At 45.0% G+C, this 16220-nt stretch overlaps 1 protein-coding gene across 1 annotated transcript in view; it reads right to left on the bottom strand.

The window, feature by feature from the left end:
* The window catches only part of LOXHD1 (lipoxygenase homology PLAT domains 1), a 315455-nt gene that overhangs the window by 236013 nt on the left and 63222 nt on the right, over positions 1-16220 (bottom strand). Inside the window, exon 7 of the mRNA XM_065406719.1 lies at positions 1076-1190. Coding sequence (XP_065262791.1) covers positions 1076-1190 — 115 coding nt within the window. The remainder of the gene's footprint in view (positions 1-1075; positions 1191-16220) is intronic.

Here is a 16220-nt window from a genome sequence, read left to right on the forward strand (position 1 = left end):
ATGGATCTTATGAACAGGACCAGGGAAAGCCAGGCATATTTCAAATAAAACTCTAGTCTCACAAGTCTGCTGTGCCATAAGGAAAGCTGCATAATGTTTTTTAACTGCAAGTTAATAATGTCCGTGAAGACCCCTGCAGTGGTTTCCCTGACTGTTCTTAGCTCTTTCCAATAATGTGTTCCAACCTTCCACAGCCTAGTGGCAGGCCCCATAAAGCAGAAACAGGTTGTTTTTTTAAAAATTCGCAGTGTTCTGAAATGTCTCCTTTATGTGCAAAGCTACACATTCAGCTGGCGTCCACTGGCATAGCTCCATCAAAATCAATGGATTTACACTAGAGGAAGGTCTGGCCCATACTTTCCTCCACTAACTCTTATTTGCACTGGTTCCAGACAGCTGGCCTTCATCTCTAGGCCAGGGTGTTAACCCTTTACATTCCGTGCTCCATACAAATGTTCAGGACCATAACTTTCAACAGCACAGCTCAAAGTTTTCTACCCTGGGTGCTGAGCACGGGCAGCTTCCGATGATTTCTCTGGAAGTTGTGGGTGGTCAGCAGTTCTGAAAAACAGGCTACATACACAAGTGACTATATATGGAGTCAAGAGCCAAACTTTAGGCACCCAGGTGAGAAAATATTGACCTTTCATTTCAATACTGTGCTGAAGAAGTCAGGATGTACCAAGAACCCTACAGGCGTTACCATGGCGGATGTACAGAACTGTGCGTGAAAGAAATGTAGGCACACAAGGCATACAGGGCCCAGACCTGCAAGGCAATGAGTGCTCTCCACTCCAATCTAACTTCTTGGGAAATGAGAGTGTTCAGCAAATTGCAGGGTTGGACCTTACAAAGTATGGTCTGCAGCACATCTTTACACATGAGGGTTTGTAGGGTATTGGAGTGAGAAATATCCAATAGTATGAATCTGCATTTTCCTTACAAAATCTGCATATATTTAGGCGATGTTCCATCTGCATCTATCAGCAAAATACTATTATGTTTCAACAAAAGCAATAAAAATTATTGACTGCAGAGTGGCCCTTAGGATTATACAATTCTCTCTAATACTCACTTGCTGGTAAGATGAGTCTTCGGTGTTATCCCAAACTCTCCAAAGAGAGTAACAAAGACATTGGCATCAGTTCCTGCTCCTCGTACATCTCCTGTCACAGTCACCACCTCATAAACTGTTGGAGAAGAAAAGAAAAATTACTCACAGATCACTTCACCCACTACTGAAATGTATCCATCTGTGGGGTGAAACACAATCACTGCTTAACACTACAGGTTAGAATTTACCCAACTAAAATTGTTGCAGATATTTATGTAGACAGATGAAATTTACTCAGATTGGAATTGGGCAGGACAGAGTTAATTCAAACAAAATAAGCCTCTGTGTGCATATCCATGCACGGGTGTACATATTTTTAATGTATATTATTTATATAACAAGTTTTTAAAAAAAAATAGGTACCTAAAATTAGAGTCCTTGGATTTTCAAAAATACCTAAATGAAGGGACTTATACTTCTAAGTCACTTAGGTGCTTTAAAAATTCCACCCTTAGATCCTTGGATTTAGGAGTCTAATCTTAGGTAGCCATGTTTGAAAACCTTTGCCATATTATATATCATGTCAGGTTAAAAAAAAGCACCCACTAGCTTGAGTTATAAATTCCTTCTACTGCCACTTTTCCAACTGCTCGTAACATCCTCAGGCAAACTCCTTCATGGCTGAAGTGTTCCATACTTGGTCTAAGCCCAGAGGTAAATTTGTAATTAATGTTTGAGCAAAATTGGTTGAACTATTTTTGATTTATGCATGTGTCAAAGCAATGTACTCTTCCTTATTTGTTCCAATGAGATATTTGCATAAGGCTAACTGAGAAACGAATAAAGCTAGAAAGTTCAAATTTGACTTGTTTTGTAGATCTCATTGAAGTGTAAATGTTAAAGAATGGTGAAGACAGGGTGGCCATACAGAATGATCTGGGTCATTTGGTAAGCTGGACCCATTCAAAGAAAATGAGTTTAAATACAAGCAAATGCAAGGTCATGCATCTAGTAACAAAAAAATACAGCTCATACCTACAGGGGAAAAAAGGACTGTATCCTGGAAATCAGTCATTCTGAAAAGTGCTTAGCGGTTATAGAGGACATACAATTCAGGAGTTCCCAGAGCAGTGCTGTGGCCAAAAGGGCTAGTGTGATGCTTGGATGTGTAAACAGGGGAGTAGTGAGCAAGAGTAGAGAGGTGATTTTACCTCTTTACAGAACTGCTGACACTGATACTGGAATGCTGCATCCAGTTCTTGTATCCACATTTTTAAAACAATGTTAAAAAATTGGAGAAGGTGCAGAGAAGAGCCACAAAAATGATCTGAAGGCAGGAAAAAAAACACCTTATAGTGAGAGACTTAAAGAGCTCAATCTGTTAAGTTTACCAAAAAGAAGATGAAGACAACTTGATTATGGTGTATAAGTACCATCATGGGGAGAAAATGAAGGGTGTATTAAAGGGCTATGTAACCTAGCAGAGAAAAGCATAACAAGAACTAATAGCTGGAAGTTAAAGCCAAACAAGTTCAAGGTAGAAATAAGACATAAATTTTTAACAGTGAGGATAATTAACCATTGGAACAGGATTCTTCATCTCTTGCAGATTTCAGATCAAGACTGGATGCCTTTCTGAAAGAGATACTTTAGTCAAACAATAGTTATTGGGCTCAATGCAGGGGTAACTGGATGAAATTCTATGGCCTCTGGGCTTGTCTACACTACAAAATTAAGTTGACTTATCTAATTCAACCTCAAGCCTCCGAATTAATTAAGTCAATTGTGCATGGCCACACCGTGCTCATTGTCTCAATGGAGTGTGTCCTCACTAGCGGTACCTGCATCGATGCACAAAGCAGTGCATCGTGGGTAGCTATCCCAAAGTGCAACTTGTAGATTTAAGTGGTTCCAAGTAATAACAGACAGAACAAAATAAGTTACCAAGAAAAATAAAACAAAAATATGCAAGTCTAAGACTAATACAGTAGGAAACTAAATGTAGGTAAATCTCACTCTCAGAGATGTTCCAATAAACTTCTTTCACAGACTAGACTCCTTCCTAGTCTGGGCCCAATCCTTTCCCTGGTACAGTCCTTGTTCCAGCTCAGGTGGTAGCTAGGGGATTTCTCATGACTGCAGCTTGCTTTGTTCTGTTCCACTTCCTTATATAGCTTAGGCACAAGGGGGGAATCTTTTGTCTCTTTAGGTCCCCACCCCTCCTTCTAAATAGAAAATCCCCAGATTTAAGATGGATTCCAGTACCAGGTGACATGGTCACATGTCCTGTGACACCCCCAGCCTTCATTGTTCCTGACCTGACTCACAGGAAGGCCTGCAAGTAAACAGAGCCATCTATAGACAATTGTCCTCGTTGATGGGAGTCATCAAGATTCTAAACCACCATTAATGGCCCGCACTTTGCATAACTACAATAGGACCTCAGAGTTATAGTTTATAGTCCTAGTTTCAGATACAAGAATGATACATTCAGACAAATAGGATGATCACACTCAGTGATTATAAGCTTTGTAATGATACCTTACAAGAAACCTTTTGCATGAAGCATATTCCAGTTACATTATATTCACACTCATTAGCATATTTTCATAAAATCATATGGAGTGCAACATCACATCCACCACCTCCTGTGCAGACCAAGCTGGAGCGTGTTTGGGGCGTGTAGTCTCCATGATCAGCTGTGCTCAAGCTGGCACGCTCCCAATGCTGATCAAACAGGAAATGGGAAATCAAAAGTTCCCAGGGCTTTAGCAGGGGAGGAACAGTTTCCTGTGTACCTGGCTGCAGTGCAACAGAGTTGAGAATGATCTCCAGAGGGGTCCAAGTTGAGCATTGTGGGACACCACCTGGAGGCAATTAAGTCAAATCACACAACGCTGCATCTGCACTACCTTGCAGTCGACCCGTGAAAATTGAATTAAGCGCTGTGCCTATCACAGAGGTGGATTACAGACGTCGACATTAGAGGTGACTTAGGTCGGCGTAAAGGACCCGGTAGTATAGACATATACATTAACAGGTCAACTTAAGGCAGCTTCCTTCGACCTAATTTTTTAGTGTAGACGAGGCCTCTGTTATACATGGCAGACTAGGTGATTTAATGGTCCTTTCTGGCCTTAAGGTCTATGAATATTAGATATCTTTGATATCAACTATATTTCTAGGCACGAAGTGGTGGAGTTAAGGCTGAACTTTCGACCTTTAAACTCGGCAGTCCCATCTTAACATTGTGAGAATGTAAATTTTGTCTGGATATGTAATAATTATTACATATTCTATTATTGCACATTTCTGTGGCTGCAGACATACACACATAAAAAAGAAACAAAGCATTCACCAATACTGTTCACAGTAATAACAGTCATCCACTATCACCCATCTCAACACCAGCAGGGAAGAAACTCATTCAGAGTTTTAGCCTAAAAGTCTAGGAACTATTTGGCTGGAAAGAAAAATGAGCTAGTTTACATCAAGTCCTGATGGCCAGCAAAATCCGCGGCAGCTGGGAAGCATTGGGAGGGAGGAGGAGGTGCTGATCAGCGGGACCACCAGCAGGAGGGAGCCCTGGAACACCCACGAAGTCGGCGCCTATGAGTAAAACTTTTGTCGGTCAGGGGTGTGTGAAACAAACAACCCCAGACCGACATAAAAGTTACACTGACAGAAGTGCCGGTGTGGACAGCGCTATGTTGGGGGGGAGACGCTCTCCCGCTGACATAGCTACTGCCAGTCGTTGGGGGTGGTTTAGTCAGCACAGAGCAGCTACATGGGAGACCTTACAGCGGTGCAGCTGCAGCTGTGCCGCTGTAAGATTTGTAGTGTAGACATAGCCTCAGTCTCTGTCCTTCCTCACTCTCTTTGGCATGGCTTGCAGCCCAGGAGCTGACCCTGTCATTGTATCCAGCTGCCATGCAGGGTGTGAGGGTGTACCGATGCGGTTCTGGCGGGACCCATCTGAGAGTGCCAATTCAGGACAAATTGCTAAAACAGGGCAGTTACAGCCCAAGGCTGGGGTTTTTCCACCTCTAAGGCAAACCAAACCAGCCAGACAGTGAAGACTTTAGTCTCACCACACTGGCTAACCACAAGTCACACAAGCAATTCCCTTAGACACTCCAGTTTCCCAGTATCACCACCAGTGCCACTCGTTATGGGGACAATGGTTATGAAAACCAATACCCCAATAAAAGAAAAAAGGTTCTCTCAATCCCAAAGGACCAAGCCCCAGATCCAGGTCAATATACAAATCAGATCTTACCCACAAATCACGTTGTTGCCAATCCTTTAGAATCTAAAATCTAAAGGTTTATTCATAAAAGGAAAAAGATACAGATGAGAGCTAGAATTGGTTAAATGGAATCAATTACATACAGTAATGGCAAAGTTCTTGGTTTAGGCTTGTAGCAGTGATGAAATAAACTGCAAGTTCAAAATCAAGTCTCTGGAATACATCCCCAGCTGGGATGGGTCATCAGTCCTTTGTTCAGAGCTTCAGTTTGTAGCAAAGTTCCTCCAGAGGTATGAAGCAAGATTGAAGACAAGATGGAGGAGAGGCATCAGCCTTTTATAGTCTTTTCCAGGTGTAAGAACACCTCTTTGTCCTTACTGTGGAAAATTACAGCAAAATGGAGTCTGGAGTCACATGGGCCAGTCCCTGCATACTTTGCTGAGTTGCAAGGCGTGTTTGTCTTCTCTCAATGGGTCAATTTTATAGCTGAGGGTCCTTAATGGGCCATCAAGCAGGCTAGGCAGAGCTAACACCAACTTGTCTGGGAAGTTTCCCAGAAGCATAGCATAAGTTTGAAATACAGACAGTATAGAGCCAATATTCATAACTTCAACTACAAAATTGATACACACATATAGACAGCATAATCATAACCTAGGGTTACCATACGTCCGGTTTTTCCCGGACATGTCCGGCTTTTCGGCAATCAAACCCCCGTCCGGGGGGAATTGCCAAAAAGCCGAACATGTCCGGGAAAAATACCGGCCGGGCACTTCCTCTCCCGGGCTCCAGCTGCTCTGCTCCTCCCCTGACTCAGACTTCAGCTCTGTTTAAGAGCCAAGCTGCCCGAGCCAGCACTACCGGCTTCGGGCAGCCCCCGTGCCTCCGGACCCCGAGCCGCCGGCCAGGCACTTCCCTTCCCGGGCTCCAGCTGCTCTGCTCCGGCGGCGCAGGGTCCGGAGGCACGGGGGCTGCCCGAAGCCAGTAGCGCTGGCTCGGGCAGCTTGGCTCTTAAACAGAGCCAAAGTCTGAGTCAGGGGAGGAGCAGAGCAGCTGGAGCCCGGGAGGGGAAGTGCCCGGCCGGGGGCGCAGGGTCCGGAGGCATGGGGGCTGCCCGAAGCCCGAGTGCTACCGGATTCATGGTTTGCCGGGCAGCCTCCAGACCCTGCGCCCCCGGCTGGACGCTTCCCCTCCCGGGCTCCAGCTGCGCTGGGGAAGCGCCGGCCGGGAGCGCAGGGTCTGGAGGCTGCCCGGCAAACCGTGAAGCCGGTAGTGCTTGGGCAGCCCTTTTCGCGTGGCTGGGAGGGAGGAGGGGGAGTTAGGGCGGGGACTTTGGAGAAGGGGCGGGGAAGGGGTGGAGTTGGGGCGGGGCTGGGGGTGGGGAAAGGGGCGGGGCCAGGGCCCGTGGAGTGTCCTCTTTTTTTATTTTTTAAATATGGTAACCCTACATAACCAGCAAACCATAACCTTGTCTTACACACCTCATTTGACCCCCTTTATACAAGATTTGGTGCCACTGCAGGACTTTGGTTGCAACCATGTTCTATATGGTCCCAGTTCAAATCAATAACATGACAGAGGGTTCCGACAGGGGACTGTAAAAGACCCCTGTCTGAAGACTCCCCTTCCCATGCAGAAACCAGGCAACATCTGGTCTCTTGCTTTTTTAAAGGTGATGGCATTAACCTTTGTGTCCATCCTTGTTTTTCATTCTAGGTGGCCATGTGAGTGTACTGATGAAAAGTCACTTCCCCAGTTATTTGAGAAACAGGCCTATGGAAGGACAATGAATAGCTTTTAAATCAGCTGCAGCAACAAATTACATCCTTAAGCTACCAGTGTTACATCAAGAACAAGCATATATTCTGTCAAAATGTCAGCAGTTGTTTAGTGAGTTACTTCATGACTAGTGAAGTATTCAGAGTTGTTACAAATTGTATGTTGCAGACAATATAAGTTATACTTGTCTACATCTCCCTCATTAAGCACCCTCTTCTTTTGTGTCCCTGAATGGGATTGCTGTGCATTTTATCTCCACTTATGGACATCATTGGCATACTACACAATGGCGGAGGGTGACTGCTGTGGAATAGATAGTCTAGGTTGATTTCCCTTCACTTCCAAGACTTCCTAGATACTAGACCATAAGACATCAAAGAAAAATAAAAGAACAAAATAGTAGCAAAAAAAAAGTGTGACTTCTATACCTCCTGCAATGGGAGTTGTGCCGGTGCATGGAAGCACAACTTTGTGAATACGCACGGATGTGTGTTACACACGCAAGACAAAGAACACAATTTATTCACATAGTAGAGCAGGGTTGGTTTCTTGGCAGTGCACATATCCACAGTTATGAAGGGAAAGAATTTAAGCACGCAGGACACAAACAGATGCAATGAACTCTGCCGGGGGAACATGTGCTATTATTAAAAATACTGTTAAGTACCAATTAAAATTAACATTCCACAGAGGGACAAAATGGTGACAGAGGGAAATGGGAGCCAGGCAGAATTTGCAACATCAGAAGGTCATTTAATAAGATGTTTAGACAATTCCACAATCAATGTACTGCAGGAAGTGAGAGACTATTGCCATTCCCAGCTCTTGCACTACAGCCAGTATACTCAGCTGCCTAAGTAAACGATGTTACAAGGCTTCCATGTCAGGAAGACATCATCATGAAAACAGAGACACATCGCTTCTCTTGAAACTAGCGTCTAATGCTATCTGGCTCCCTTGGACACAGAGTCAGAGCAGAATCCATTGTGCTCAAGAAGAGGATAGTTCCATTTCCCTATAGCGGTGGGACCACTCTGTAAAACTTGGATCTGGAGCTAAACTGCCTCAAAGTTCAGAGATCTTTGGGTCCAGGTTTGGTTCAGACATTGTCTTTATTCTTTTTTATTTTTTTATATATTTGAACCATTGCAAAAATCAAGAGGCCTGATTCACCACTGCCTTGTATCTTGTGTAGACCTGTGGCAAATGAGAAAGTGGGTGGAAAGGGCTACAATTCTCACGGGGGTACCACTTTGCACTCACTCTCCACAGATGTATGTGGCAATGTATGGCACAAGCCTGCTCTTGAGTAAATTGGCTATTCCAGCTTTGAGAGAATGTACCCAGCCCTCGTGAATCCAAAGCTAAACATCCTGTACTTTACTACCTGAGGCAATACAGCTGAATTAGCTGAAAACCTTGAAATCAGAATTCTGCAGGAGCCACACTTACATCCAAAGGTGGAATTTGGTTTAGAGATCTCAATTTTGCTACATCAGGGCTACAGCTCTGAAGAGGCAGATTAGGTCCTAGAAAAAAGACTCAGGTTAAACACTTGAATTTAATACCTATTCCTCTAATTCCCTCCTACATGGAGTTCATGCTTTTTGTCTTCAAAGAACTTTACAAACTCTTACCAATTAATACTAACAATGCTCCATTTGGTACAGATTTTTACTAGTGAGCAAAATGAGGTACAGAGAGGGCAGGGGGCATTGAAAATTTTGCAGTGGACCGAAAAATAGTAAAACCGTGCCCTAAGTAACTTGTCCAGGTCAATTCAGGGAGTCAGCATGAGAGCCATTATTAAACTCAGGAATGCCTGGCTCCCAGTCTTGTGCTCAGATCTCATGTCTCTCTCAGTGAGAGTCAGATAAAGGCAATGTCCATCTCCTCAAGCATCTTGCACACCAGTCACTAGTGCAGACTATCCTGTTCCAATGATCACATCAGTTACTGAGTGCTTTAATAATAGCAAGTGAAGCCTGGTTCAAACTCTGTCTCATCTGGTGGATAGTGAATCCCCAGCTGAGACCATGATTAAGATGACTAATGACATGTCTTAAGAAATGCTGATGAAAGTCTTATCACGGATACTTCATCTCTTATTGACAGAACTGGGTGGCCAGTCTTCAAGACATACAAAATATTAATGGGTATAACATAGGCAAAAGGGCACGAATCCCACTGTTTTGCAATATACTGCAGACATGCTACGGCTTCTTATGAGCATGCACAATCACTGATTTGAAGAATAGTACACAGTTAAAGGAAACAATATACACAGACTACTTTGCCAGAGATTAGCATCCAAAATGGATTCATTTTAGGAGTGGACTGTAGAAAGTGCAAAATCAATTTATACAGATACACTGTGGTGTTACTGATACAACTTGCATCCAGTTACTAATCCTGCACGAAGAGGGCGATTATTATTAACCCAGCCAGGGACCGGCTCCAGGGTTTTTGCCGCTCCAAGCGGCGGAAAAAAATAAAATAAAATAAAATAAAAAAGCCGTGATCGCAATTGCAATCGGCGGCACTCTGGCGGCAGCTCCACCATGCCGCTTTCTTCTTCGGCGGGAATTCGGCGGCAGGTGCTTCCCTCCGAGAGGGACCCGCCGCCGAATTGCCGCCGAACAGCCCGACGTGCAGCCCCTTCCTCTTGGCCGCCCCAAGCACCTGCTTGCTGGGCTGGTGCCTGGAGCCGGCCCTGAACCCAGCCATTTTCAGGTGTCAGACAGGAGGAAACACCTATTTCCAAAGCTGTTGGTGAAACAATCGTAATGTTTCTGAAAGATGCCAGCTTGAGACTGCTGGAGACTGAAGTCCTCTAGCCAACAGCAGGTAGAGCTTCCACAGCACCAGCCTGGAGGGAACATCTCCACGGTGACTGCATAGTCAACTCATGTCTCCAGTCTCTGCTGACATTGCCAACACTGGTACCAGTTACCATCAAATGTGAGGGTGGTTTTAGGACTCAAATTGAACTAAGACAACCAATTTATGTCCCACAGGTTAATGAACAGCCATTGGATGATTTTGGTCACTATTGACCAGAACTAGTTTTGCCTAGAGATGAGTGGCTGAAATAAGCACTTAACCTACCTGGATGAGCATGGACAGCCAGCCAGGAAGAGAAACTATACAAAAGAACTAACCTGATCTGCAAAAGCATAGCATACAAGTGCTCAGGAGGTAGCTGTGGGTGATGCCAATTCTATACTTCACCAGAAGGGAAAATGAACAAATATCATGGCATGCATGCTCCTTCTCATTGATGCTTCTACCTGATCTGGTCTGTCATGACCATACCCACCATCTCCTCTTTCAAATCCCTCCACATAACACACTTCTTCTGAGAGGCCTGCAAACCCTAGCCCTAACTCTAGGGGCTTATTTGCACAAATAGAGTTAGGGTATTTCTACACAGCAAAGAAAAACCCACGGCTGATGGGTGCCAGCCAACTCAGGTTTGCAGGGCTTGAGCTGCAGGGCTGTTTCATTGCTATGCAGACTTCCAGGCTCAGGCTAGAGACTGGGATCTAGGACTCTGCAGGGTGCGAGGGTCCCAGAGCTCGAGCTGCAGCCCGAATCCAGAAGTCTACATAGCAATGGAACAGCCCCACAATCCGAGCCCCACAAGCCCAAGTCGACTGGCACGGGCCAGCCGTGCATTTTTTTTTGCAGTATAAACATAGCCTAAGGGTATGTCTACACTGCCCCACAGTTCGGACTACAGGGATGTGAACAGCAGTGTGCACCAACGCACTGTGCTGTGACCACCCAGTGTGGACTCTACGGACGCGAACTACAAGGTTCCTGGTTCACATTAATATAGTCCTTTTCAATCGGGATTACATTAATGAAATAAAAGGTTCCTAGTTTACGTGCCCACAGCGTCCACACAGGACAGTTACAGTGCAACACTTTGGTGCACGTTCCTATTCACACCCCTGTAGTCCAAACTGCAGGGCAGTGTGGACAAGCCCTTGGTTCAGGGGTTCTCAAACCTCCCGAGCTTCATTTAAACGCTAATATCCCTTTTGACCCAGAGGCAATCAAGAATCGTAATATAGCATTACAAGACATGAAAAGGATTTAGCATCTACAAGCTCATTTGATTTCTTCTAACAGGACATAGGTAAACACAGACAAATACACTTAGCATCTACTCTTCGATTCTTAACAACACAAGTAAATGGGTTAGAGGTTGCTAGCCTAATTAACATTTCTTTGATATGTGGCAGGATGAGACTCACCGGCATGGTGCCTCCTGCTGGTTGTCCAGGGAATTAGCTCTTTTCCAGCTCCGGAGTGTCCTCTGCCAGCAGATGTCTCGCCTGCCGCTGGCCCCCGTGTCCCTCCCAGACCCAGGTGCCCTTTGCCCAGGGGTTCTGCCCACCGCAGCAACCCACAATCTGGGTCTTCCCCTCCAGGGGGCCCCCCAGCCCTCTATCCCCACCTTGCCTCAGTGGGTGCTGCCAGTCACCATCTAGCCCCCGCTCACTGGGGCAGACGGCAGTCTATAAACCACTCATCATTGGCAAGGGGGGCTGGACCAGCTGCCTCTGCCTATTTCTGGGCTGCCCCTCTGCTGCCCTAGTTCCCTTTTGTGGGCCCTTATCTCGGCCTGCAGCCTGGGGCTTTGCTAGGCTGGAGCTCTCCAGCTCCCTCTGTCCTTCCCCAGCACTGCACCACCCTCGGTACCCTCCTCAGCTTCCCAGGCAGCCAGGTCCTTCTCTCTCTAGGGAGCTAGAGAGAGTGTCTCTTCTGCCTTCTGGCCCACCACCCTCTTAAGGGCCAGCTGGGCCCTGATTGCACGGGCTACAGCTGAGGCTGCTTTCCCCATCAGCCCAGGTTTTCCCCTGCCACAGCCCTCTCCCAGGGCTGTTTTAAGCCCTTCAGGGCAGGAGCGGGGTAACCACCCCGCTACAGACAACCACACACAAGTGAATTCTCCTGATTACAATGGCAATCCTCTTGTTAAGTTGTGAAGGGTCATATACAGGTTAGCTGGTTTGCCAGCATAGGGTAGTCTAGTTAAGAGAGCAAGAGGAAGAAACAAAAGCCTTTGAACCCAAACTATGTGGAAGTAATACGTTTTCAAGCTCCACAGAGCCCTCCTTCAAGTCTGGGAAAGGTAGTACAGACTCCCCGCGACTTACGCAATCGTTCCGTTCCGGAAAGCCTTGCGTAACTTGAATTTTCCATAAGTCGGAAACGTATACCCGTACGTTATGCAAAAATTTCTGCAACTCAAAAATCCTATTTCTGGCTTATGGAACTTTTTCCATAAGTGCGAATTTGCGTAAGTCGGGTCTTGCGTAACCCGGGGAGCATCTGTAGAGTGTCACAGCTAGATATGTAGATATATCTCTACTAGTACAATGATCCCCCCTGCCCCCCACAAAAAAAACCCACATTTCAAGATTAATGGGTCCTACACATGCCTTTCACAACATGTGGTGCACCTCATTCAGTGCATCAAATCCCCCAACAACAACTAGGTGGGTGAAATCAGACAATCAAAACACTCTCAAATGAATGCACACAGATAAATGATAAAAAGACAAAAACACCCTATCACCCAGGGTGAACACTTTTCACAAAATAATCACGCCATATCTGACCTCTCTGCCCTTGTCCTGAAAGGAAACCTGCACAACACCTTCAAAAGAGGAGCCTGGGAGCTTAAATTCATAACTCGGCTCGACACCAAAAATCATACACTCAATGGAGGCGTGGGTTTTATGTCTCATTATAATAAGCTGTAATCCACTAACTCTCCATTGTTCTAGGACTAGTAGTAGTAGTCCATCACTGACCATGACAATGATATTGTCACAATTCTCATCTATGGCTATGCATATGACTCCAAAGTCCGAATCCTGATGCACAGAGTTGGCCACACTAAGGGCATAGGAAGTCTGTATCCGTGATGTTTGATGATGCAGGTCTGTGGCATCTTTCATGTGCAGCCTGGAGACAATTTCACTGATCCCGCTTGAACCTGTTGCATGCTCATCTTATAAGAGACTTCCGGTGAGTTCTGTTCTGAGCCATTTTCTCAAGCTCTTTGAGATTGATGACAGCCCACTGGAGACTGCTCTTCAAATGATCTTTGAAGCACTTATACGGAAAAACCTTCTCTCTTTTGCCTGCCTCAGCTCCCTATACAGGATCCAGTTGGCGGTGGTCTTTCATTCTGGTGCTCTCAGTAGTATGTCCTTGATGCTGGTTGTGTTTGCTCTCTCAAGGACTTTAATATTGATCACTCTGTCCTGCCAGCGAATGCTCATTATTGAGTGCATGTGAAATTCCTCAAGTTGTTTAATGTGCCAGCTCTGAAGAGTCCATGTCTCAGAACCATAGAGGAAAGATGTTAGAACCACTACACTGTAGAGCTTCAATTTGGTGGAGAGATGAATGTTGTGTTGGTTAAGGACTTTTGTTTGGAGTTGGCCAAGGTCCTGGCTTGTTTTACTGATTCTGGTGGCAATTTCCTTATCAAGGGAATCATCACTAGAGATGGTGCTGCCCAAATACTTTAACTGATCCACATTTTTCAGCTGTGTGCCTTGGATGGAGCTGTCTGGCACTGGGGCATTGGAATGAGCTGCTGGTTGGAACAAGACCTCTGTCTTACCGAGACTGAGGGTGAGGCCAAAGAGCTGGGATGATTCAGAAAATCTATCAACGACAACCTGAAGGTCTTTATGTCTATGGACCATCATGGTGCAGTCATCTGTAAAAAGTGTCTCAACTAGAAATCTCTCCAGCATTTTGGTCTTATCGTTAAGTCTTCAAAGATCAATGAGAGAGCTATCGAGTTCATAATGGATGTATATCCCCTGATCCATGTCCCTTGTGGCCTGGCTGAGGACACAGGCAAAGCACAAGTTGAACAGCACTGGAGCAAGTACATAGCTTTGCTTCACTCCATTTGAGATTTCAAATGCATCAGAAGAGTCACCATTCAAGAGCACTTGCACGGTCATATGGACATGGAACAGACAGATGATCTGTATGAACCTTCTTCGGCAGCCCAGTTTATGTAGAATAGCCCTTAGACCTTCTCAGTTGATTGTATCAAAGGCTTTGGTCAAGTTGATGAAAACTGCATACAGGTCCATGTTCTGCTCTAAATATTTTTCCTGGGCCTGCCTTATGAAAAAAATCATGTCCCTAGTACTGTGACCTGGTCTGAAACCACACTTCACTTCTGGCAGATTCTCCTCAGATATATTTGCAATGAGTCTGTTCAGCAGAATGCGAGCTAGTATTTTCCCTGCTGTACAGAGGAGAGAAATGCCTATGCAATTTCCACAGTCAGCTTTGCTGCCTTTGTTTTTGAATAGTGGTACAAGAATAGCATCTCTGAAGTCTTGTGGCATTTCTTCTTCCTCACAAATGCTACTCAAGATGTTGTGAAACACCTCAATAGCCTTTGGATCTGCTGCTTTGTACAATTCTGCTGGAATTCCATCCTTTCTGGACGCTGGGCACATGCTTTATCTTCTCATTTCTATGTGAAACACCTAGCACACCTTGGCAGTATAGAAATATTAATAATATTCAGACATGCCTTACTAATGAATAAAAGGGGCGGGGGGGGGGGACAAGCAATTCTGTACATCGATGGCTAGTTAGGCCAAAAGTTCTAGGAAAACATTAGATAGTAACTATAGATTACGGATACTGCTGAGAGCCTCAGAAACTTGCCAGTTTTATCAAAGATGAATAGGTTTATGTCAGTAGCTGAAGTCTCTTATACTTTCCTATATTTCAAATAGAGAATTCCTTGAATATTGTAAATATTCACTTAGGGCTGACTCCTGGAAGGTGCTGATAATTCTGACCCCACTCTAGCAAAGCATTTAACCATGTGCTTAACTTTCAGCGCATGAGCAGAGTCTCAGAAATGTACCTAAAAGCACTGGCAACAAATTATGGGGCCAGCACTGTACACTAAAGAGAATTGCACATATTAGTTGAAGATTCACAAAACAGCATTTCACCAGGTTTCCATCATCCACATCTATCTTATGGGCTATAGATTCGGCCCTCAGAAATCACTGGGGTTTTCATCATGTCACTGGTGCCTTAATCTTGAGCAGAAATATCAGTGCCATATGCAAAATGAGCCAAATCCTGGTCTCATTTACTCTGGTGTCAATCTTTGACTTCAGTGGATTCACTTTGGTGTTACGGAGAACAGATTTTACCTATGTATTCATAAAAGATTGCATGTTCTTTATAGGAACTAGCAAAAGCAGCATTTGAATCCTGTTGTGGGTTCCAAATTAATTATTCAAAGCTAGAGGGAGTTTTTTCTTCATGAGTCTCTGGACCAATTGCACTCTGCTATACATTTGTTCTGTTCAAGCATCATATAAAGAAATTCAAAATTAATAATGTCTCAATGGATTCTGTGAGACATCCCGACACAGACTAGGCAGGATTGTTGTATTCTGCATCCCATTTAGCGCCAGTACAGATACCATTATCCTGAGCCCTGAAACATTGTATACTACTGCAAAACAAACCCAAAGCAGAGCAGAATCCTGTATGTTCCTGCAGGCGAGGACAACTACAGTTTGGAGTTTGTTATGCTTGATCAGCCATTGCAAAGTCAAAGTTTCTTTCTGATGCACTGCAAGAGGCCAATATTGATTCATCCGGTGTTCTCGCTTTGAGTAAAAAGCGCCGTCGCCTTAGCACAGCCAGAACACAAACATCTTGGTGTTTCGTTGAAACAACAAAGTTGAATTAGCTTAGAAACTGACATATTAGTTATCTGAGTTGAAAATCCGCTGCAGGAAAATGCCATGCCTTGGGGGAAAGGCATTTGGCTTGGCCTGCTGCGGGAGAAAACTGGTCCACTTCTTTCAATATCTGCCAAGCACAGCAAAGTGCCTGACAGGGCGTGGGGCTGTGTGCGTATCGTGTGTCCAGACCGCAGCTTTAGAAATGACTGTCCAGGGGGAAAGGTGCAATCAGCTCTGCTACACAGTCTGTATAAGGTATGATGTTGACTTTTATCAGCAACAGTGAGCCGCCAAAGCCTGTGCCAGTACCACGTGCCCCACAACAATCCATCTGCAAGCAGCTTCTTCCAAGCATGTGTGAGGCACC

Source organism: Emys orbicularis, chromosome 6, assembly GCF_028017835.1.
Source record: "Emys orbicularis isolate rEmyOrb1 chromosome 6, rEmyOrb1.hap1, whole genome shotgun sequence".
NCBI lineage: Eukaryota > Metazoa > Chordata > Testudines > Emydidae > Emys > Emys orbicularis.